Genomic DNA, 25,388 nt, shown 5'->3' on the forward strand with positions numbered 1-25,388 from the left:
CCCCAAAAGCTTGTTTTGAAAAGATTTTTAAGCGATTATAAGCTGAAAAATAATAAATGTGTGCTTTTTGGTTTATCAATTCTTAGATATGGTGGCTGCGTTAGTTTTATTTTTTGATGCTTTCTTAATTTTTTCACCTGGTGATCCAGCCTGCAAGTTCGTTTTTCCAAACAAGCTCTCCAGTATAGTTACATAGTTACATAGTTAGTAAGGTTGAATAAAGACACCAGTCCATCCAGTTCAACCTGAGTGAGCGTCTACAATTATCCCTATCCCTGTACATTTCTCACTCACATCAGTCCCTACCCTCAAGGAGCCCACAATCCAAGGTCCCCATTCATATACTAGGGACAATTTTGGACAGAAGCCAATTAACCTACCTGCATGTCTTTGGATTGTAAGAGGAAACCGGAGTACCCGGAGGAAACCCACGCAGGCACAGGGAGAACATGCAAACTACAGGCAGGTAGTGTCGTGGTTGGGATTCAAACCAGCGACCCTTCTTACTGCTAGGTGAGAGTGCTAACCACTACACCACTGTGCCGCCCACAATGTGTATAATGTGTCAGTTACAGAGATGAGATAAACCATTTAACACTGATGGATGTGCTTGCAAAGATCAGCTTCTGCTTATTTATGTAAGACTTTTATCCCTAAAGGAAAGCAACTGTTTTCTTTAACTGCTTGTAAAGTGTTAGTGGTGGGTGGATTCAGTTTTAGTGTAGCTAAATCTGCTAGTACATCTAACACTCCCCTCCCTCCAGACTGACAATGCTGCTGTCCAAAGGTGCCTCTGTTCTCCTTCATCCAGAGGGTGGGAGCTCTAATACAGGAGGTGTGTTACTGGCCATATCACCAGGTGAAAACTAAGGGGGGAAAAAAGCAGAATAAAAGAAAGCGAATGCAGCCACCACATCTAATGATTGGTAAGATGTAATATTACCATTTTGGGTTTAATACAACTTTTATGGCAAGTTTAAAAATATAAGTCTCTTTTATAGAATTGAAGTCTGAGAGGATAGCTAAGATTCTGTGAAAGGGAGTGTTTCTCACAGCTGTATTTGGGGTATTTTAGCCATAATTCTTGTCCTATTAACCGATGCATGCTAAAGCAGCTAAATGTGATCTGGGCATCCAGGCTTCTTGATTTGAGGGAGGTAACTTCAGTACAAGGATCTATAGGACTTGCAATCTAAAATATAGCAATACCAGCTGGGCATAAGCTAATTTAGGGTCAATTTACACTGCAGTGCAGCAGAAGCGCCGCACCTCTCCACCACTCTGCATTTCTGGCTGCACTAGGGGGCAGTGTGGTGCATGATTCGGTGCATCACACAGCTCTTTTTTTTTTTTTTTTCATTTTGTAGAAGCATTATTTGAAGTGTACAATACATACAGTGCCTTGAAAAAGTATTCATACCCCATGACATTTTCCACGTTTTGTCCTGTTACCACCAACAACGTAAATTAATTTTATTGGGATTTTATGTGATAGACCAACACAAAATGGCACATAATTGTGAAGTGGAAGAAAAATGATAAATAGTTTCAGATTTTTTTTACAGATATCTGAAAAGTATGCAGTGCATATGTATTCAGCCCCCTTTTACTCTGATACCCCTAACTAAAATCTAATGGAACCAATTTCCTTTAGTAGTCACCTAATTAGTAAATCGAGTCCACCCATGTGTAATTTAATCTCGGTATAAATACAGCTGTTCTGCGAAGTTCTCAGAGATTTGTTAAGCCTCATGCACACGAGACGCAGTTAAACGCGCGTTCAGATGCAGTTGGACAGTTTTTTCAACTGCACCTGAACTCATTCAATGTTATCCTATGTGTCCATGCACACAGTCTCGTTTTTTTCCGTTTATATGCAGTTGCGTTTAATCTCGTTTTTCCAGAAGCAAAAAAATGCGTTCAGAAACAAAAATTTCTGCGTTTCAGACGCAAAACGCGGCAAAACGCCGCTACCGCGTTTAGCCGCGTTTAGCCGCGTTTGCGTTTATATGCGTTTTTAAAGGTGACCTTTTTTTTTACATTAAAAATCTCAAAAATGATTGCAAATGATGAAAAACCATTAGAAAAATATTTTAAACAATTGCAATTGCAAGTGGACAATCCACAACTTGTGGCAAGTGACGTGGCAAGTGGACAATCCACAACTTGTGGCAAGTGACATGGCAGGTGGCAAGTGATGTGGCAAGTGGACAATCCACAACTTGTGGCAAGTGACGTGGCAGGAGAAGTGGCAAGTGACGTGGAAAGTGGACAATAGACAACTTGTGGCAGGTGACGTGGCAAGTGACCTGGCAGGTGACGCGGCAAGTGACTTGGCAGGTGACGTGGCAAGTGGAAAATCAACAACTTGTGGCAGGTGACTGGCATGTGACGTGGCAAGTGGACAATCCATAACTTGTGGCAGGTGACGTGGCAAGTGGACAATCCACTTGTGGCAGGGGATGTGGCAAGTGACGTGGCAAGTGGACAATCCACTTGTGGCAGGTGATGTGGCAAGTGACGTGGCGAGTGGACAATCCACAACTTGTGTCAGGTGACGTGGCAAGTGGACAATCCACAACTTGTGGCAGGTGATGGGGCAAGTGATGTGGCAAGTGGACAATCCACTTGTGGCAGGGGATGTGGCAAGTGACGTGGCGAGTGGACAATCCACAACTTGTGTCAGGTGACGTGGCAAGTGGACAATCCACAACTTGTGGCAGGTGATGTGGCAAGTGATGTGGCAAGTGGACAATCCACTTGTGGCAGGGGACGTGGCAAGGGACGTGGCAAGTGGACAATCCACAACTTGTGGCAGGTGATGTGGCTGGTGACGTGGCAAGTGGACAATCCACATCTTGTGGCAGGTGACGTGGCAGGTGACGTGGAAAGTGGTGTGGCAAGTGGACAATCCACAACTTGTGGCAGATGGCATGGCAGGTGACGTGGAAAGTGGACAATCCACATCTTGTGGCAAGTGACGTGGCAGGTGATGTGGCAAGTGACGTGGCAAGTGGACAATCCACAACTTGTGGCAGGTGACGTGGCAGGTGATGTGGCAAGTGATGTGGCAGGTGATGTGACAAGTGGACAATCCACATCTTGTAGCAAGTGACGTGGCAGCTGACGTGGCAAGTGACGTGGCAGGTGACGTGGCAAGTGACATGGCAAGTGGACAATCCACATCTTGTGGCAAGTGACGTGGCAGCTGACGTGGCAAGTGACGTGGCAGCTGACGTGGCAAGTGACATGGCAAGTGGACAATCCACATCTCGTGGCAAGTGACGTGGCAGGTGATGTGGCAAGTGATGTGGCAAGTGACGTGGCAAGTGGACAATCCACAACTTGTGGCAGGTGACGTGGCAGGTGATGTGACAAGTGACGTGGCAGCTGACGTGGCAAGTGACGTGGCAAGTGGACAATCCAAAACTTGTGGCAGGTGACGTGGCAAGTGACGTGGCAGGTGACGTGGCAAGTGATGTGGCAAGTGGACAATCCACAGCTTGTGGCAAGTGACGTGGCAAGTGGACAATCCACAACTTGTGGCAGGTGACGTGGCAGGTGACGTGGCAAGTGAACAATCCACAACTTGTGGCAGGTGACGTGGCAAGTGGACAATCCACAACTTGTGGCAGGTGATGTGGCAAGTGATGTGGCAAGTGGACAATCCACTTGTGGCAGGTGACGTGGCAGGGGACGTGGCAAGGGACGTGGCAAGTGGACAATCCACAACTTGTGGCAGGTGATGTGACTGGTGACGTGGCAAGTGGACAATCCACAGCTTGTGGCAGGTGGCATGGCAGATGACGTGGAAAGTGGACAATTCACATCTCGTGGCAAGTGACGTGGCAGGTGATGTGGCAAGTGACGTGGCAAGTGGACAATCCACAATTTGTGGCAGGTGACGTGGCAGGTGATGTGGCAAGTGGACAATCCCCAACTTGTGGCAAGTGACGTGGCAAGTGGACAATCCACAACTTGTGGCAGGTGCCGTGGCAAGTGACACGGCAAATGCAAGTGTACAACTGCTCTCTATGCTGCTGCTGCTCACTCTGATCAAAATAGCAGAAATAGTTAAAAAAAATGCTTTGAGAGCTTGGGGAGGGTCTACATGATGTTATCTTTATAAACGCGTTTAAACGCAAACGCGTCTAAACGCGTCTAAACGCGGCATGCAAACGCGGCAAAATGCGCGTTTCTAAACGCGCGTTTCAGCTTTTTTTTAACAGAGGTTTCATCTGCGTCTCGTGTGCATGAGGCCTTAGAGAACCTTAGTGAACAAACCGCATCATGAAGGCCAAGGAACACACCAGACAGGTCAGAGATAAAGTTGTGAAGTATAAAGCAGGGTTAGGTCATAAAAAAAATCCTAAACTTTGGGCATGTCACAGAACACTGTTCAATCCATCAACCGAAAATGGAAAGAGTATGACACAACGGTAAACCTACTAAGACATGGCCGTTCACCTGAACTGACAGGACAGGCAAGGAAGAGCATTAATCAGAGAAGCAGCCAGGAGGCCCATGGTATCTCTGGAGGAGCTGCAGAGATGCACAACTCAGGTGGGAGAATCTGTCCACAGGACAACTATTAGTCGTGCACTCCACAAATCTGGCCTTTATGGAAGAGTGGCAATAAGAAAGCCATTGTTGAAAGAAGGCTATAAGAAGTCCCCATTGCAGTTTGCGAGAAGCCATTTGGGGGATTCGGCAAATGTGGAAGAAGGTGCTCTGGTCAGATGAGACCAAAATTTAACTTTTTTGGCCTAAAAGCAAAACGCTATTTGTGGTGGTAAACTAACACTGCACATCACCCTGAACACACCACTCCCACCGTGAAACATGGTTGTGGCGGCATCTTGTTGTGGGGATGCTTTTCCTTAGCAGGGACAGGGAATCTGGTCAGAGTTGATGGGAAGATGGATAGAACATTGTATGTTCCAATTTGGGCTGTGCTCTGCGACAAAATGAAGAATGTCTGCACTTTACCACAGCACATTGATGTGTTGCAGTGTAAATGGGGAACATGGGATACGATTGTTTTGCTGCAGTAACAGATGTTTTACTGTTGTGTAAAACATCTGTGACTCTATTGTGAATTTGAGCATAATGTGGGTTCACTGTTGATTTTTCTCTGCAATGAAGTTCTCATTTAATTGTGTGTGTTTTTTTTTTTTTTCTCTTCTAAATATTACTTGTTGCATAGACTGATGGAGTCCACGATAAAGATAACACTAGACCAGGAGGAAGCTCCCCAGGTAATGTATGACGTCCTGTAACACAGTAAGCACCGTTCACTAACCACAAAAGCTGTTATGACAAATACCAGTAGCTATAGCTTAGTAAATTGGCCCCCTTTGTTATGCAGCAGCATATGGGTGAAAAGTCACTGGAATCCATAACTGATTTTTGTTATTTTTTCCAGAAACCATGTCCGAAGCTATTAAGATCCTGAAAGGAGAGTACACAGTTCGTGCCATCAAAGAACACAACATGGACCAAGCCATCATCTTTTGCCGAACCAAGCTGGACTGTGATAACATGGAGCAATATTTTATACAGTATGGAGGAGGTAATAACTGCACGGATAGCAGCGTTTCTTATATAGAGAATGGCAGCAAATGTTTATAATCAAATTAAATCGTTACTATTGTATGTTTTGCTAAAACACAGTTTTACCTATTTAAGTCATATTCACATGACATTCATGTTTTTATAACTTGCACCTAGTTTGTTTTTACCCATCCTGCCTTACTTGCTTCACGATTGATCAGATAGACTGGTCATCACATTGCTGGGCTAGTAGTATATTGCATGGGGAGTGGTAGATCTAAAAATTAACTTCCTAGATGATTTCAGCAATTGTGTAGTAAAGCACCGCGGGGTTTTGGAGTTTCTGCGGTGCTGTAAAAGATAACGGAACTTGTAGGTTTTTACCATCACATGGTTACTACCTTCTCATTGGCTACTAGGTTTTCTTTAAAGTGAAATGTCAGATAAACTGTGGCTACCCCAATACACACTCATTTTATTTATTACAGGTACTCCTGTAGTGCTATCAATTTGTGCAGTAATTTACATTTATAGTATACATTCACATCAGTCCGTGCTCCCAAGGAGCTTACAGTCTAAGGTGCCTAACTCGCATTCATACATACACGTACTAGGGCCAATTTAGACAGGAGGCAATTAACCTACCAGCATGGCTGTTGAGTGTGGGGTGGGGAACCCACGCAGGCACAGGGAGAACATGCAAATTCCGTGCAGGTGGTGTCCTGCTTGGGATTCAAACAAACAACCCTAGTGCTGCTAAGCAGAAGTGCTAACCACTTGGATACTGTGCTGGACCTCCCTCCCTCTTCTTTTTTTTTTTTTTTTTTCTGTTCTGACTTTTCTATCAAGAGCTGACTGCTTATTGCCCTGGGTTTAAAGCAGTTTCCTGATCAGCACCCCCTTGGTGTTATACCTTGGAGTGTACCTGGACCTGTGGGGCCAGCCTATAATGTTTGCTGTAGGCGCTCTCCTTGGCATGAGTGCAATGTGTGTAGTTGGTGACATGACACTGTACAAATCCAGAGTTGTGGGCTATCTCAATGGTTCTCAGACCCTGCAGACTTCTAAGGTTTGCCCACCATGATGGGCAAAGCCTGGATGGTCCCAGCAGCAGTGTGTATAAGGTAAGGCATGTTTTTGCTGTATTTTGGGACCTGTTCTTGGCTATACACACTGAAATAGGGAATTTTGTTGTAGTGCTACACTAAGGGTGCCTATACACTAGACAAAAAATAAATGTGTTTTTTTTTTGTTTGTTTTTTATCCAGTTAATGAGCACAAATCACAAATCAAAAATCTGTTGTAATATTGGGACCCCCCCATGTGGCCTTGGGACTCTCACCCTGGTGCTCCTGGTACTCCAGAGATCCCCCCCCCCCCATTGAGCTGATTACAGATATCCATTTGGGAGACATGTAAGGTTGCCTTCCTGGTGGCCATCTGTTATGTATGGCTTTTAAGCTGGCAGCCCTTTTTTTTTGTAAAGAGTCACTTGTTGTATTGCACGGGGGCAAAGTGATCTTGAGACCAGGATCTTTTCTGCCTAAGGTGGTCTCTATTTTTCCACCTCAATGAAGACATTGTCCTTCCCTCCCCCATATCATGCTCCAAAACACACCATAGAAATTTCCCTACACTACTTGAATGTTGTGAAGGTTGTCTTGGTCTACCTAGCAGGCAGGTCTTCTGTTCTCAAAACGGTCTCCCGTTTTGTCGTATCTGTAGACTCTTGTAGAGGCCATTCTGCCTCCTGGTCCACCATTGCCAAGTGGACGTACAGCTTTTTTATGCCCTCAAGAAAATATTTCCCTCTACCCTATAAGAGCCTACTCCACCAGGTCTGTTGGTGTCTCTTGTGCTTTCAAGCATCTTTATCCCAGATTTGCAAGGCTGCCTCCCGATCCTGTTTTCACACACCACGGCTGATGCAAGCTTTGGCCTCAAGGTCCTTCAAGCCTTCCCCTCTCTTATGTGGTCACTTCTTGCACAAAACTGGAGTTGTGTGCATTAGGGGCAGCCCAAGAAATGTTTTTGCTAGTGTCCAAAAACTTGAAGGTGGCTTGCACTACAAGGGTCTGATTTTTTTTTTTTTTTTTTTTTTTTTTTATCTCAACCACATTACATGGTGTTTGCATCTTCTCCCTGTGCCTGCATGGGTTTCCTCTGGGTATTCCAGTTTCTTCCCACACTACAAAGACCTGTTAGGTTAATTGGATCCTGTGTATGTATGAATGTGAGTTGGGGACTGATGTGAATCTACAATGTGTGTGTGTGTGTGTGTGTGTGTGTGTGTATATATATATATATATATATATATATATATATATATATATATATATATATATATATATATATATATATATATATATATATTCTGCCATCTCAGATAAAAAAGAACTAATTTAATCTCAAATGTTTATTTATTGAAATAATGTTTCAGGGCCTGACAGGAAAGGTCACCAATTCTCATGCGTATGTCTGCACAGTGACAGGAAGCCACAGGAGAGAAAGCAAAACTTGGAGAGATTTAAGGTATGTGCTTGGGAGCCACTGCTGTGCTGAGAACAGTGCATTATTTGATATGGCCTGTAGATGTCATTGTTGCTTTTTACAGAACTGCATTATTTGATGTGGCCTGCAGTTGTCAATGTATAGCAGGGAGTTTAGCAGTGAAAACAAATGCAGCATATGCAACTGCTTTACAATTCTTTGGTTACACAGATACATTTTGATACTTCCTAATGGTACATTGGGGTTGATTTACTAAGGCCTGATCCTATGCAGGTTGCAGTTTGCATGTTGCAGGTGCATTTTGCATTTTTCAGTACACACCTTTGATCCGTTAAAGTCTATGGAACCAAAAAACTTGGAAAAAAAATCCCTGGCCCTTTCCATAAAACTACATCCATAGGAAACCATGTTAAATGGACTGTAGTGTATTTCTGCAAAATTGAAAAAATGCATTGGTGTGAACCAGGCCTAAAAGGAGACTGTGCAATTTGCAGTTGCACTCATGTTTCTTAGTAAATGTAATGTGGTAAAGCTTCACTTTCTTTATTTTTATTTTTTTATCGTTTTTTTTCAACCTCTATTTTCCAAAAACAAGACGTCTGTTACATAAGATGCATCACAAAGAAGAAATAATACAAAACAGGACTCTTGAGACACAACACACAAATATAGTATGCCATTCTCAAGTACTTCGCTAACCACTGGACGCACCTAACATGATAATACATTGAGATGGTTTAAAGCCTCACTTTCTAAAGCATACCCAATCAGAGACAAAGAAAATATAAAAAGCAGCATTATTTCTTGCGCATTATTGGATGATGGTTATCAGCAGTTTTATTTATTTTTAATTTTTTTCTAAGTTCTTGGGAAAATGCGTGCAACTGCACTTGCATAGTTCACAGTATATTTGCTTTTAGTAAATCGACCCCAATGTATCAATGGATTATCATTTCCATCACAGTACTAATAGGCACAAATGAATACAGATTTTTATTGAAGTGTGTGTGTGTGTGTGTGTGTGTGTGTGTATGTGTGTATATATGTGTGTATATGTATATATATATATATATATATATTATAATTTTTTTTTTTAATATATATAGTTTGCCGTTGAACATGTTCCACCTGTTTCTAAGGTGGAACATGCAACATGTTCCCACACCTGCAGCCTGTTGCTAATTCCACCACCCTATTGTGACAACGAGCTGGAGATCTTCTCCCCACACTTGCTGTCACATTTTTAAAAGAGCGTGGTCGTGTGGGCCTCTGCCCACATGGCCGCATCTTTTATTCACAAACCTCTAAATTAATGAGCTACAAGTACCAACAGCCTTCGCAGCTGACGGCTTGTAGTTCTCAAACTACCGGGACGCTAGTGAGTGCGCTAGGTAGTTAATTGAGTCTTTCTGTCATTAATTAAAAAAATGTGCTTGTTGATTTGTCAAAGTCTTAAATAGCATTGTTTATGCATACAGTACTACGTTGGAATTTATTTGATCATTCCTTCAGTGCGCTTCATTTTGGTTTTTTTGACTGTCGCATCTCTTTCCATGCTGTGCTGGCTATAATGGTTCTGATCTACTTATCTGATTACTCCTCATCACAGCGCTCTACTTGGCCCCTAGACTCGCAGCGCTCCAAGTGTTCTGTGTTTTTCTGTCATTGTATAACTGCCTGTCTGTACGAGCAGACAGCTTTATACCAATAGTTTGCAGGAGCCTGAGATTGCACATGTGATCTGATCTTGGGTGCAATAAATACAGGCTTAGAAAAATTAAGCGCATTGTTTTTACCTGCAAAAAAAGTGCATTTATTATTTTTCTTTAGACAGATGAACTTATTCTTTTTAATGGAGTGTGAGCACTTGAATTTGACTTGAAATCAGTCTGTTCTTGCACAGCATGCTCAAATAGGGCGAAGCAACACAGGGAGCCAATCAATTGTGCTGAAGTACAAGAAACATGTAGATAGGAAAAAGCAGAGAGATGAGAGAATCTGTCTTTATCTTCTCTTTTCATTGTCTGAACTGCAGCAGAGAAAGATTAGGTCCCCTCTCCTGCTAGACAGATCTGTATGGTAGGGCAGAGCTGGATAAAGAGTAATACAAATCCTTTGGCAGATCTATTAAGCTGTTTAAAGTGGACCTTCAGTTATTTATTTTATTTATTTTTTTCAGCTTTCCATCTATTAAATCTTCTGTCCTTGTTGTTTTAACTTTGAATAGTAAAACCTTTTTTTTTCTGCCAGTTAATACCTTATACAGTCCACTTACTCTTTCTTGTCTGGTCATTAGCCTAGGCTTATGCCATCATGCTTAGCTGTCTTTTTCTCTTGTGAGATTTTGCCAGGAAGAGAGGGAAGTCATAAGAGAGCCAATGAGAGATGCAGAGCTGGAGGTATTTTCCTCCAAGTCTGTTTTATTTATTTTTTAATCAAAGTTTTTTTATAGAAAATTATTTTTGGAGATTCCCCCCCCCCCCCCCTTGCATATACAACACACGAACAAATACGAGACACAATGTCCCCAAAATGGAACCTCCCCCTTCAAAAATCTATTAGTTTAGTTGCAGTACACCTCTTCTCATCTTGAAATAATAAACATTGTGATTAAATTGCATTACCGCTTTGTCTTAGGCCTGTCAATTCACTTTTTCTTACTCCCATTATTTTGTGTTAAGAAAAATGAAGTTCGATTCCTGGTCTGCACAGATGTGGCTGCCAGAGGTATTGATATCCATGGAGTTCCTTATGGTGAGTTGGTTTCTGGTTATTTGATTGTTTTGTGTAAGAATGATTGGCCATAATGATATCTGTTCATCATTCAGTTATCAACGTAACCCTTCCGGATGAGAAGCAGAACTATGTCCATCGCATTGGAAGAGTTGGAAGAGCTGAGAGGTACTGTATAGTTGTGAAGTATCCTCTCCCTTTTTTTTTTTTTTTTTTAATCGCTGGAAGCTTTTCTTTTCGGCCTAGTTTACACTTGGAGGACAATAACATAGATTTGCCCCCTTCCCCGCCACAATCACCTGAATAGGTACACTACAACTACGTGCAATGCACACTGTTGTGGCATGGTGGTGTTGTTTTTTTTTTGTTTTTTTTTGGGGGGGGGGGTTAAAAAAGGACAGTGACACAGTAAGATCACATTTCCTCACCATCCTGTGAAGAGCGATCCACCGCAGAATGCTTTTCAGCGGGCACCACAACTATAAACGCACCCTTAAAGGAGAAGTCTAGCCTAAGCTTTTTAGGCTGGGCTTCTTCTAAGGGTCACAGAAGTACATTTCGTTTTACATTCCTGTGACCCGTTTTCAGAGGAGAACGGTCTGAAGTCCACTGATGTCACTACCATCAGTCGGGGCATCACATCATTCCGACTTCTAAGTCTGGATCCACCTGCTGCCTTGATTGATGGCAGTCTTAGCGAGCCGATGAGACTGCCTCTCTGCCCCTCCACAGCTCAGCGCTCCAGTGAGCGTGAAGGATCAGAGAGGAGAGATGCTGATTGTTGGCAGCTTTCCTCTCGGATCTGTGAAAAACGAGCTGTGTTCGGTGGCTCGGTTCTGAGTGCAGAGACGGTGGGGAACAACTGCAGCATCGGTCTGATGCTCCATCCACTGAGGTAAGTATGAATCAAAAAAAAAAAACCCTGTACTTCTCTTTTAATGTGGCCATATGCTAAAGAAACTTTGCGTACTGCTCAAGGTTTCCATTTCAGGTTCCGGTGACCCATACAGGAGGAGGGTGCTGGCATGGAAAAGGGCTGCCCTGGCTTAAAGGATAAGTTCACCTTTTAACAAAAAAGAATAAATGCATATTTTTTTTTTGCAGGTAAAAAAATGTGCTTTTATTTATTTTTTGTTTCTGGAGCCTCTAAAGCATTACACCAGCGATCAGCAAGTCACTGGTGCCATGCAGGTCTCCTGCAGACCTGTCGGTGTATCCTTGTACGTCAAGCAGATACAATCTGACAGGAGGATTCGAACTACCACAGCGCTCCACAGCACCCCACAGCACCATGGCAGTTTGAGAACTACAAGCTGACAGCCGCAAAGGTTGTTGGAACTTGTATTTTTCCATTTACAGAGGACCCATTGTTTTTTTTTTTTTTTTCCTGAATGAAAGCAGCTTCAGCCCTGCTCTATCCAGACCATGCCCCTGCAGTGTTTTGCCCTGGGGCTTAGTCAGGGATGAATAGGCCCTGGGGGGGGGTAAAACGCATCATGTTGGAGGCTGGACGGAGCCAGGCAGAAGCTGCTTTCATTCAAGATTCACTCTGGCTTTGCCAGTGGGCAGCGATTAGAGGGATTTTTCTTTTCTGTTATCGGTAAGTTCTCTTAATGTGATTCAAAAGCTTTTCTGCTCTAGCCAAATCTTGGTGCATGAACAATTTGAGTTCCTGCGGTGCGTTGGCAGCCTATTCAAATACATGAGCTGTTCTATTGCTAAACACTTAACGTGTTAAATGCACCGCAGTGGACCGCCCTGGTGTTGGTGGGCACTTACTGAGCATGCACTCCTGCTTGTAACTTTTTTGTACAGCCGTGCTTTGGACTGTTCAACAGAGCTTTACTCAGATGGATGATGGCGGCCTTGTTTCTCTCCTCAGTGCTGACCTAGAAGGGTGATGTTTAGGGGCAGTACTGATGCAAACATACATGCACACTTTTTTTTTTTTTACTCTGATATAAATTTTATATATATATATATATATATATATATATTTATATATATATATACACACACACACACACACACACACATCTCTTCCAGAGAGGAGCAAGCCCGCCTTTTCCCTCTCTGCAAAGATTTCCATTATTCACTGCGGGCTGCCACTTTGTCCTGTGTACTGATCCCACAGGTTTCCATTGTTTTTTTTTTTTTTGTTTTTTTTTTTTTAGAGGTGAATTGTGTAGTGAACTGGTGCTGTAATTGGATACAGACAGCCACTGAATATTGGACTATTTGAAAAATTTTACTTAACACCGTGCTGGAAAATGTAGCAAAAACACACACCTTTGTATTTAATGGTGAGTTTGTCTATTACTGGCTTGCTTAACAGATGTTTCCATTTTCAGAATGGGATTGGCCATTTCTCTGGTGGCAGCGGAAAAAGAGAAGGTAAGGAGTTTGATGGAATGATTATGCGCTGTAATCACTGCATGTTTCTACAGGGGCTGTACAAATTCTTCTAAACATATAAGGGGCTGGCAGAAAGTTGCAAAGAATTTTATTACATTTAAGAGGAATATTTAATTTTTAGGTGACCTGTTACAAAATTTTATTTAACCACTTCAGCTCCGGAAGGCTTTACCCTCTTAATGACCAGGCCGTTTTATGCGATACGGCACTGCTTTGCTTTAACTTAGTTGCGCGGTCGTACGACGTTGTACCCAAATAAAATTTACCTTCTTTTTTTTCCCCCACAAACAGAACTTTCTTTTGCTGGTATTTGATCACCTCTGCGGTTTTTATTTTTTGCGCTATAAACAAAACTGACAATTTTGAATTAAAAAAAAAAAAACAATTTTTTCATTCTGCTATGAAGCGTTTCGTAATAAAAAAAAAATCTAATTTCTTCATCAGTATAGGCCAATATGTATTCTGCTTCATATTTTTGGTAAAAGAAAAAAAATTCTCAATAGGCGTATATAGATTGGTGTGTGCAAAAGTTATCACGTCTACAAACTATGGGATAGATTAATGGTGTTTTTATTTTACTAGTAATGGCCGGGATCAGTGGTTTTTAGCGTGACTGCAACATTGTGGCGACTAAATTGGACACTTAAGTGACAATTTTTGGGGACCAGTGACACCAATACAGTGCTAAAATAACACACTGTCACTGTATAAATGGCACTGGCAGGGAAGGGGTTAACACCAGAGGCGATCAAAGGGTTAAGTTAGTCACTGGGAGGTGATTACTAACTGTGTGGGGGAGGGATGCACTGGAGGAAGAGAGCTTTTTTTTCCATTTTGGATAGAACAAAGAACGGTTTTAACACGCCAGATTATTATTCTTTTTTTTTTTCACCATCTGTTTCCCATTGGTGATATTTCGTCATATCCTGTCTCATAGCCAAACAGGAAGTGAGAGAAAATCTCTGCAAAATAAGGGACTTCCTTGGGGACCCCCAGGTCACCAGAACTGGTGTCCCCATTAGAAGATTTCCCCTCTATTACTTTTCTGGGTACAACCCAAATGTGGGATTTTCTTTTCATTTCACTTTCAAACAGAACATAATAGGGTGACTCTCCTTAACAGGGGCACAGACGGTGATAAAAATCGATCGATGGGTTCAAATCCCTCTACACTCTATCCAAAACTCGAAAAAAAAAGTTTTGCCTTTTAGGTATACTTTAAAGAAGATCTTCACCCTGTAAACAAAAATGTAAAAGTCAGCAGCTACATATACTGTAGCTGCTGACTTTTAAAAACTGACCCTTACCTTTCCCAGGATCCAGTGATGTCCTCAGTTGACGCGGCTTTTTGCCAGTCTTGGGCCGAGGTGTCGGTATCTTAACTGTGGGCAACGCTTGACTCCTTGCGGCTTCACAGCAGGCTGTGCATATGAATGGACCTGCAGTCTCTTGGGGCTTGTAACGTGTCATAATCGTGTACCCTCTCCCCTCCCAAAAAAATACATTCTAAATATGGGAGAGGAGGGAGGTGGAGGTAAAGTGGAACTTCCCCTTTTGGGTGAAGTTTCAGCATTTCGTTTCACATCGGTATTTACTAGTGCATTTTAATATGCATGGTATATTAGTTTTACCTATGTATATATTCCAAGGAAACTTCTACTAAAGGAATGTGGAGGCTGCCATTGCTATCCGCACCTTTTTTGTTGCCTGGCTATCACACTGATCCTCTGGCTTCAATACTTTTCGAGTCACTGACCTTTAACAAGTATGGAGATCAGGCATTCTGATCTCACACTGACTTTATACTATGGATACTTAATCCAGGGTGGTGACTCCGAAAATATGAACGCCAGAGTTTGGCAACTAGTGTTAAAAAAAGGCCAGTGATGGCAGCCACCATACCTTTCTAAGTGTGTGTTTCCTTTAATTACACACTTAAATAGCAGTTTTCCTTTCATATGACCCCATACTGTAAAGATAAAAAAAATACTTTGTTAGACTATCCTACAGATGCATGCTCATATTGGTATTTAATCTAGTACATCAATTTCTGCTCGGCTTCCAGATTACATTATTGGGAACCAGAGAATTAGATCTAGTCAGGATCATTCTAGAAGAATATATATCTGGGAGCATTATTTGATCCTTTTATCTGAATGCTGAATTAATAAAATCAAGCTGTTTAGTTCAGATTATGGAGTCAAGTGCTAGAACTACTCAAAGTTTTAAGTTTTATGCAAAAAACAAAAACACACATCTAAAAGAAATACATTCACCTTTCAAGCACACCATTGACATTGCACTGCCAAAACCTGTCCCCCTTCCTGGGTTTCTGTTCTAATCCATGCTTGATTAACATGAAACAAAGTTCTGTTTTTGCGTGTCTTTATGTAGGTGTGATCACTTTTCACCTCCTTTCTTTTCTGGCCACAGGTTTGGTATCATGTGTGCAGCAGTCGTGGTAAAGGTTGTTATAATACCAGGCTGAAGGATGAAGGTGGCTGTACCATATGGTACAATGAGATGCAGGTATGTTCCACTATACATTGTTTCAGCTACAATTCTAGTCTCTTTTGGGCAGATGGTCAATGCATACAGACTCATAGAACATTAAAACTGGATGTTGTTTGACACAAGGAGGAACGGATGCAGCATACAGCCCGTGGCTGAATGCTGGTCTGACCGTATGAGTTTAGAAGCATATGCCCCAAGCACACTCATTTCATGGTTTTTGGAGACCTACATCCCTAAACGCACACCGTTAACCATGAGTACCAATCGGGACCATGTCCAGCTGTGTTTTTAAGCGTATCATTGATTTTTGACAGGGTTCTGGCAGCAGGTTGTACACTTCTCTTGTCCCCTTCTTGCACCCAAAAACGTCCAGTTTTTTTTTTATTTTTATTTTTTGCTCTAATATAGAAAATTCCTTTTATTTTCCTGTAATGCAATGGTAATCCTTGCTGTGCTAAATACATCCCCTGTCAATGGCTGTTACTAATCTGTAATTTTTCTTTAGCTGCTGTCAGAAATTGAGGAGCACCTGACTTGCACCATAACACATGTAGATCAGGACATGAAGGTGCCTGTGGATGAATTTGATGGAAAAGTATCATATGGAAAACGGAGAGCTACTGGTGGTAAGTTTTTTTTTTTTTTTTTTTTTTTTTTTTTTTTTTTTTTTTTCCCATTCATCAGACGGTTGTATTCTATTACATATGAGGTTATTTTCTATGGCTATGTAAATGGTGTAATGTGGCATACCACAATTCAAAACAAGTGTGTCTCTATAGGTCACACTGAAAACTGCAATGCTGATGGTCAACACTGGGACCCACTGAAGTCCTCTGTGTGGGCCTTTTGGAAACAAAAATAAGCTTATCCCACGTGTCCTAGCGTTAAATGTATCCTTAAACTGATCCCCAGCGCTTACCGCTGCCTTACCTAAACCCTAAAACATAACTCCCCTGAGTAAACCTTAGCAAACTTTGCTTCAGACTTTTCCATTTAAAGCCGAAGTTTAAATAAAAAACACGATTCCTGGTTATGCAGAAATCTTCCTCCTCCAGTGCCCACACATTCTGTTGCTGTAATCGTTTTGGTGTGGCAGAGTTTAATAGAATTGAGTGAACTCTGATGGACAGTCATCAAGAATGCGCATCTATGCCCGTCCTTTTAGTCCAGCCAACACAATCTATGAATGGAGAGAATGGACCTTTCATTCATAAAAGCTGTAGTGCAGACTTCTACAAATGGCGAAGTTGGGTGGAAAGGCACTCTTGATGATCGCTAGTGCAATCATTTAGGGGTCATTGGGCTCTGCGGTGTTTGATCTTTCAAAAGAAAGGAACATATATATGTGAAAATGTCCAAATTGGGCCCAATTTAGCCATTTTCTCTCCCTGGTGTCATGTTACTCATTAGTGTTACAAGGTCTCAGGTGTGAATGGGGAGCAGGTGTGTTACATTTGGTTTTATCGCTCTCACTCTCTCATACTGGTCACTGGAAGTTCAACATGGCACCTCATGGCAAATAACTCTCTGAAGATCTAAAAAAAAAGAATTGTTGCTCTACATAAAGATGGCCTAGGCTATAAGAAGATTCCCAAGACCCTGAAACTGAGCTGCAGCACTGTGGCCAAGACCATACCACGGTTTAACAGGACAGGTTCCACTCAAAACAGGCCTCGCGATGGTCGACCAAAGCAGTTGAGTGCACATGTCCAGCATCATATCCATAGGTTGTCTTTGGGAAATGGGTGTATGAGTGCTGCCAGCGTTGCTGTAGAGGATGGGGGAGGGGTCAGCTTGTCGGTGCTCAGACCATACGCCACACACTGCATCAAATTGGTCTGCATGGCTGTCGCCCCAGAAGGAAGCCTCTTCAAAAGATGATGCATGAGAAAGCCTGTAAACACTTTGCTGAAGACAAGCAGACTAACGACATGGATTACTGGAACCATGTCCTGTGGTCTGATGAGACCAAGATAAATTTATTTGGTTCATATGGTGTCAAGTGTGTGTGGCAGCAACCAGGTGAGCAGTACAAAGAATAGTATGTCTTGCCTACAGTCAAGCATGGGGGTGGGAGTGTGGTCTGGGGCTGTATGAGTGTTGCCAGCATTGGGGAGCTACAGTTCAGTGAGGGAACCATGAATGCCAACATGTAATGTGACATACTGAAGCAGAGCATGATCCCCTCCCTTCAGAGAACTGGCCACAGGACAGTATTCCAACATAACGACCCCAAACACACCTCCAAGATGACCAGTGGCTTGCTAAAGAAGCTGAGGGTTAGGCTGTATTCACACCTATGCAGTTTTAGTGCTTTTTGCAGATTTGCACTACAGTCCATTTATCATGGTTTCCTATGGAACACAATCTGTAGTGCAAATCTGCAAAAAGCACTAAAACTGCATAGGTGTGAATCCAGCCTAAAGGTAATGGACTGGCCAAGCATGTCTCCAGACCTAAACCCTATTGAGCATCTGTGGGGCATCCTCAAATGGAAGGTGGAGGAGCACAAGCATCCACCAGCTCCGTGATGTCATCATGGAGGGGTGGAAGAGGACTCCAATGGCAACCTGTAAAGCTCTGGTGAACTCCATGCCCAAGAGAGTTAAGGCAGAGCTAGAAAATAATGGTGGCCACACAAAATATTGACACTTTGGGCCCAATTTGGACATTTTCACTTAGGGGTGTACTCACTTTTGTTGCCATTTGTAGCCATTTAGACATTAATGGCTGTGTGCTGAGTTATTTTGAAGGGACAGCAAATTTACACTGTTATACAAGCTGTACACTCACTACTTTACATTGTAGCAATTGTGTCATTTCTTCAGTGTTGTCACATGAAAAGATATAATAAAATATTTACAAAAATGAAAGGGGTGTACTCACTTTTGTGAGATACTATAAAAGGGGCATGTGTATTTATTTTTGTTTGGCGTGTACTGACAGCTCAATCATAATGAATGAGCTGCCCTAATGCAATACGTGTTAACGTGCTACAATGGAAAACCTAACTTTGAATCGTCCGTAAAGGATTCCCTGCTGATCGGGTGTTTTGGTGATGCTACCCTTTGTATGGCCTTGGAATGTCTACGTTTTTAAGCCCATAGGCCCATTGGTCTGCTACAGAAGAACACAATCAACAATGACTTTTATGCTGTTAGGAACCCAAGCAGTGTCACTGACTTCTGATAAAGTTGCAGCCACCTTGTAAGGTTGCCAAACGAGTAAGATATCTGCTAAATAATGAGAGCCAAAGTTCAGCAAGTGTAGCTCTCTAATAGGTAGACCTATATAGGAGCTGCCATTGTTCCCTTGTTAAAGATACAAGCTCTAGGACTACCATCTATATACTCCCTATAGGACTAGCTAAAGTCATATACCAGGGACAAATATGAAGATAATGAATTGTTGCGACTCCTGTCCTACATAGGTTTTCTAAGTCGCTAATGATGCAACGACATTGATATCATCCCCAGCATATGTTTATCTGTGCTAAACAATACCTTTTACATAATGTGCATCTGGTGACAGGTTCATTTTATGCACGGCACCATGCGCATGCAGACATTGTTTGTTCCTTGTACTTGAGCCATTTCACATTGGAGTCTTTCTTTCTTTCTTTGCAGGTGGACTTTATAAAGGGCATGTAGACATGTTGGCGCCTACTGTACAAGAGCTGGCTTCTTTGGAGAAAGAGGCTCAGACCTCCTTTTTACATCTGGGTTATCTGCCCAACCAGCTCTTCAGAACCTTCTGATCCTCTGAAGTGTCAGTAAATGTGCTCTTCAATGGAGAGACCCATTGAATAGAGCATCCTATGCAGCATGGAACATCAAACTGAGCAACGGTCACTACGCCTGGAGCTGCACTTACACATCCAGGAATTAAGCGAATATAGACACTAGTATATTTCCTTTTGGGTTTTTTTTTTTTTTTTCATGGTTTGTCTTTCTTCTATACCAGCTAATGCCTGGTATTAAGTAATGAGGTACATCGAAGTTTCCTTTTTTTGGTTGAGATGTTTGTCAGTGCTTTTGTGCATGCTGTAACAATAAAAATACAAACATACATGCAAAGTCTGTTTTATTTTATGATTGGTGAATACAACAGTACTGAGTACTGAAGCACAAAACAATCCAGAACTGCACGCTATAGAGCTTCATCATGTAATTGCTGATTTCCTCTTCCTGCTGAACCGTCTCTGAAAACAGGTACAGAATGAATTGCAAGTATACAGAAATTAAATTTGTAGAACAGTATATATTCTATATCAGTTAACTAGGTGAAAGTCTCACTTTCCCGTTTTTACATGTGGGTACCAGCCTATTAACTCGGCAATATAAAAAAAAGAAGGAAAAAGGTTGTTGAATATCTGAGTGCACCACTCTCAACTGCGTAGTAGAAGATATACATTTTGCTTTTTATTAAATTCTAATAAATAAGAGTTGACAGCACTGGGGATTGGTGCTTGGATACTAGGACAGGCAGAGGTGTCAGGGACAGCGTTCTTAGCCCTTGTACACGCGGTCGGAGATTCCGACAACCAAATCCATCGGAGTAATTCCAACGGATTAATTCTGGAAGAGGTCCGGAAGTGATGTTGCATACACACGGTCGGACTAAGTTGTCGGAAAATCCTATTGTACATAACGTGATGACGTTATTTCGTTACGATGGGACTACGTTCAGGCTAGTAGCCAATAGCTTTGGTCTAGGAATTTGTTCTGAGCATGCGTGGCACTTTGTCCGTCGGAGTAGGCTACACATGATCGGAGTATGTCCGATCAAAGCATTTTGTCGGAAAATTTTTCCGACAAGTTGGAAAAGTTGGTCCGTCGGATATTCAGACGGAAATAGTCCGATGCAGACCACACACAATCGGAATATCCGACAAAACGGTCCGATAGGAAACATTCCGTCTGAATCTCCGACCGTGTGTACAAGGGCTTAGACTTGTTTAATCTCCATCTTATAGTACAGGGATTCCATTTTTTTTTCAATCCTGATCGTTAAATGGAGTAGCAAACTGCAAAAAAAACCCCACTAAAGTATATATATGTGCTTGAGCTGCTTTTAACCATAGATTTGGATGCTCAATGACCAGGCCATTTTTTACAATATGGCACTGCGTCACTTTGACAATTGCCCGGTCATGCAACGCTGTACCCAAGCAAAACTTACCTCCTTTTTTTTTCCCCACAAATAGTTTTCCTGGTGGTCATTTTTTTTTTTGTTTGTTTTTTGTTTTTTTCGCTATGAACAAAAGAAGAGCGACAATTTTGAAAAAACACTATCTTTTTTACTTTTTGCTATAAATATCCCACATTTAAAAAAACGAAAAATTATTTTTTGTAAAAATCGCAGTAAGCATATATTGATTGGTTTGCGCAAAAGTTTATAGCGTCTACAAAATAGGGGATAGAGTATTATTATTATTATTATTATTATTATTATTTTTTTTTTTTATTTTATTTTTTTTTACAAGTAATGATGGCGATCAGCAATTTTTATCGGGACTGCGATATTGCGGCGGACACACTTGACACATTTTTGGGACCGGTGACAAATATACAGTGATCAGTGCTATAAAAAATGCACTGATTGCTGTATACATGTCACTGGCAGGGAAGGGGGTTGGAGGAAGTGTTACTAGGGGGCGAACAAGGGGTTAACTGTGTTCCCTAGTGTGTGCTCTAACTGTGGGGGATGGTACTGACTAGGAGGAAAGAGAGAGAGATCTGTGTTCATACTTCGTATGAACACACGATCTGTCTCCTCTCCCCTGAGAGTACCGGGATCTGTGTGTTTACACACACAGATCCTCGTTCGCAGTCATCGCGCCCACCAGGCACTCTCTTCGGCTCCAGTGATGAGCCACGGGCACATGCCACCTAGTGGTCAAAAGGCGAAGCGACGTAACGTTGGTTTGCCCAGGGGAGCCAACCTGCCGCAGTACAACTGCAGCGGCTGGTCGGGAAGGGGTTAATGTGACAAGAACAGGGAAAAATTGTCTGTGGCACTCAACCTGTTCAGGAACCCCCCAAAAAGCAATATGTTAATGGTATCACTGGCCCTAAAAGGCCTATATCATTCTTTTTATAGTGTAACTGCTTCTTTGCCCTGCAGGGATAATGCACAGATTCGTTTTGTGATCTGCTAGTATTAGATTTCCATCCGAGTGAGGCAGGCCTTAAAGTGATTGTAAATGATCACCTTGTAAAACAGCCCACTCAGTTTGAAATAGAAATGAAAGGCATGCTATTTGTGTATAGATTAAAAAATAATTGTAAATACCTTTTTTTATAAAGTGATCACCATCTCTCTGTTCTCAGCTGCATAAGCTGGTGGGTGGGGAAACAGCAGCACACTGAGCTTCCCAGTAAAAGGCTGTGCAGGGGGGGGGGGGGGGGGAGGGTGGGGGTAGGCGGTTGTTAGGACAAGTCTGATCATTGGAGATCACACTGAGTTCCCATCATACCTAGAGAACTGACCACGGTTTGCTTTCCTGCTTAGTGTTGTCAGTTTTTAATAGAAAAGCAAGAGGGACTGGCAGGAACACCAGGGCTTTCACACAAAGGGAATAATAAAAATAACAAAAATAAAAAAACATACATGCTCACCTGTGTGATTGCAACATTGGTTCAATACTACAGCTGTCCCTCACCAGCTCAAAGACTGAACTCAACGATCACATGACTGCTGGGTTCTCAGTTCTTGGTCTTTACCAAGTCACCGCTCGAGGAGAGAGCGGTGACTGTCATTCACAGCTCACTGGAGCAACGGACTGTGGAGGGTGCAAGAGCAGCTGGCTCAGGCTTTGAGCAGCATGTTGTGGGTCTGAGCCAGCTTTCAGTCAGGCATCTGGGTGGATCCCATCCTTAATGTTGGGATCCTTTCAGAGCCTGGGACCACCTCTGTAAGGTCAGCTGACAGCGGAGTTTAGCCCGCTGTCAGCTGAATCTGGGTCACAGGAGTGCAGAAATAAGTGTACTGCTATGACCAAGAAGTTTGGCCAAATTAAAGGTTTGGACTTCTTTTTAAAATGTATGTATAGCCCCCAAATTTTGTTTCTTGGGATGGTCACCAAAAAGAGGGTGCATCAGCAGTGACAACCTGATGGGGGTTCTGACCGTTCTATACTCCTTCCCAAACCTATAGACATTTTGTCCATACATACACCTTTTATAATGCACCAAGACACTATCTTAGTGGTCTAGTGAATAATTGTCCCTTATGTTAATGCATGTAGACGTACATGTACCTGTACGTGTGTGAGATTGTGGAAGCATGTGTGGAAATGAGCCAACTGTAGTTCTTGTGATAATGTTATTAGAAAGCAATGTTGCTTAGATGTTTATAAAAAAAAAAAGAAACCAAATTGGAATCGTTGTGTATATTTTGCACAATGCCATGTACGAGGATCCAGGGGACCTGTCAATTATTACAACTACTAGCCATTGTGGTTTTTTTTTTCTTGTGTTTTTTATTTATTTCTATTTTTATGATTCGGAATAAAAAAAGTTTCCCACATCCACCGAATGTGATGAGATCATTTCTGCCATGTTGCGATGCAAATCACCAAGGCACGTGTATGCCCTGGTATGGCTGCCTTTGCAATTTAGGGGGGCAGTTGTGTTTATGTAAATTTGACAAAAGTCCTTGTTCACATTGTTGCAACTTTTAATGCAATTTGGCAGGTCAAATCGCACCCTATCGTCTGCAATAGAACTGTTTAAATTGGTGCAACGTGTCTTTGCTGTGCCCACCAATTTAAAAAACATAGTCCCTACACTACTTTTGGCGATTTTTTTCAGGTGGGACTTGCGTAGACATCTGTGCATGAAGTCATACGGATGTCAGCGAAGTAGCACCTGAAGTCGCACTGATGTGCAGCTTTGAAATTGTGCGATTTTTTCAAGTGAAGTTGCACAATTTCAAAGCCGCATTCAGTGTGAACCAGGGCTCTTGTATCAGAGAAGACAGAGGAGCAGTTTTTCTTTTTCTTTTCAGATTGAATTACTTACAAGGAGCAATGTTCCCTTTTATCCATATTAAAATGTACCCGATGGTGTTGATAAATACTATTTATAATGAATGCAGTTTAAATCGTATTGGTTTTCCTATTTCTTTACATTGCCACACTTCTTAGAAAAGAGGAGTGAGATCTATAGGATTTGTTGCTGAACCGTTATTAAAAATATATTCTAAAACTGTTTTGAGTAGATAAAGAATTGTTTATTGCTTTCCATAGGCTGTAACCTGTGTGTGGGATTTGGCTACATGTTAACGCTGTCTTGGAGCCATCTCTTCCATACGAGTAAATGGGAAGTGATGTTTGGCCTACTTTCTGAGCTCTGCTGATGTTGCCGTGGTAACATAGCTTTGTTTATCCTAGAGGATTGTCAACAAGTAGCCATGAAGGACCAATCCCTTTCCAGCCTTGTGACCCAGCCTCGCAAATGTACAGTATAATTACATAGAATGTAGACGAGAGATGCCAGAAATTGTGGTCCATCGAGCCTGCGTCTAGTTTTATAGAGTAAATATCTAGGTTTGTCCCAAGCATGTTTGAATCCACTTACTGTTGAATGACTCATTACAACTTCTGGAAGGCCATCCCAAGCATCAACTACTCTTTTAGTAAGAAATACTTTCTAACGTTAGTTTTGAGCTTTCCTCCTGCTAGTTTGAGGTCATGTCCCTGTGTTTTTCATCCTGGCATCAGGTTGAAAATATTGTCCTCCTGAACCTTATTCACCCCCTTCATGTAATCTTTTTTTCAACACTATCTATTAAATTCTAGAAGTCTATCCTGTTATATTTTATCACTCAGACTTGCCATCACTTTTGTTGCCCATCTCTGGACTTGTTCTGTATTATCAACATCATTCTGTAAGTGAGGTCTCCAGAACTGGACACTGTATTCTAAAGTCTAGCTAAAGATCTATATGGGGAGGATCATACTGCTGATCCCTCTAGTGATAACTTGGGCTCTTTATAGGTAGAGAAACCAGGACCACCTTCTTCCTGCTGGGAATCCCTTGAGTGATACCTAAATATCTATATAGGCGGAATCAGGAACTCCTTCCTCCTGCTTGAGGATACCTATAGTGATAACTAAAGATCTACATGGGGAGGATCCTACTGCTGATCCCTCTAGTGATAACTTGGGATCTATATAGATAAAGAAACCAAGACCACCTTCCTCCTGCTGGGAATCCCTCGAGTGATACATAAATATCTATATAGGCAGAATCGGGACCTCCTTCCTCCTGTGCGGATCCCTCTAGTGATAACTAAAGACCTATATAGAGGAATCAGGACCTCCTTCCTCCTGCTGGGAATCCCTCTTGTGATAACTAAAGATCTATATAGAGGAATCAGGACCTCCTTCCTCCTGCTGGGAATCCCTCTTATGATAACTAAAGATCTATATAGAGGAATCAGGACCTCCTTCCTCCTGCTGGGAATCCCTCTTATGATAACTAAAGATCTTTATAACGTAATTGGGGCCTGCTTCCTCCTTCTGGTGATCCCTCTATTGATGACTAAAGATCTATATAAAGAAATCAGGACCTCCTCCCTCCTGTTGGGGATCCCTCTAGTGATAACTAAAGATCTATATAGGCAGAATTGGGACCTCCTTCTTCCCTCTAGTGATA

The 25,388-nt window shown here is 42.1% G+C and overlaps 1 protein-coding gene across 1 annotated transcript in view; it reads left to right on the top strand.

Moving 5' to 3' along the window:
- DDX1 (DEAD-box helicase 1) overlaps nt 1-19,794 on the top strand; it is a 64,381-nt gene extending 44,587 nt beyond the window's left edge. Inside the window, exons 18-26 of the mRNA XM_077488812.1 lie at nt 5,207-5,258; nt 5,426-5,572; nt 7,994-8,085; nt 10,746-10,818; nt 10,893-10,965; nt 13,149-13,191; nt 15,646-15,741; nt 16,232-16,352; nt 19,353-19,794. Coding sequence (XP_077344938.1) covers nt 5,207-5,258; nt 5,426-5,572; nt 7,994-8,085; nt 10,746-10,818; nt 10,893-10,965; nt 13,149-13,191; nt 15,646-15,741; nt 16,232-16,352; nt 19,353-19,483 — 828 coding nt within the window. The 3' untranslated portion in view covers nt 19,484-19,794. The remainder of the gene's footprint in view (nt 1-5,206; nt 5,259-5,425; nt 5,573-7,993; nt 8,086-10,745; nt 10,819-10,892; nt 10,966-13,148; nt 13,192-15,645; nt 15,742-16,231; nt 16,353-19,352) is intronic.
- Nucleotides 19,795-25,388: the final 5,594 nt, after the last annotated feature.

The sequence above is a fragment of the Lithobates pipiens genome, unplaced genomic scaffold (assembly GCF_037356315.1).
Source record: "Lithobates pipiens isolate NorthernLeopardFrog02 unplaced genomic scaffold, aLitPip1_a1.2 Scaffold_18, whole genome shotgun sequence".
Lineage (NCBI taxonomy): Eukaryota > Metazoa > Chordata > Amphibia > Anura > Ranidae > Lithobates > Lithobates pipiens.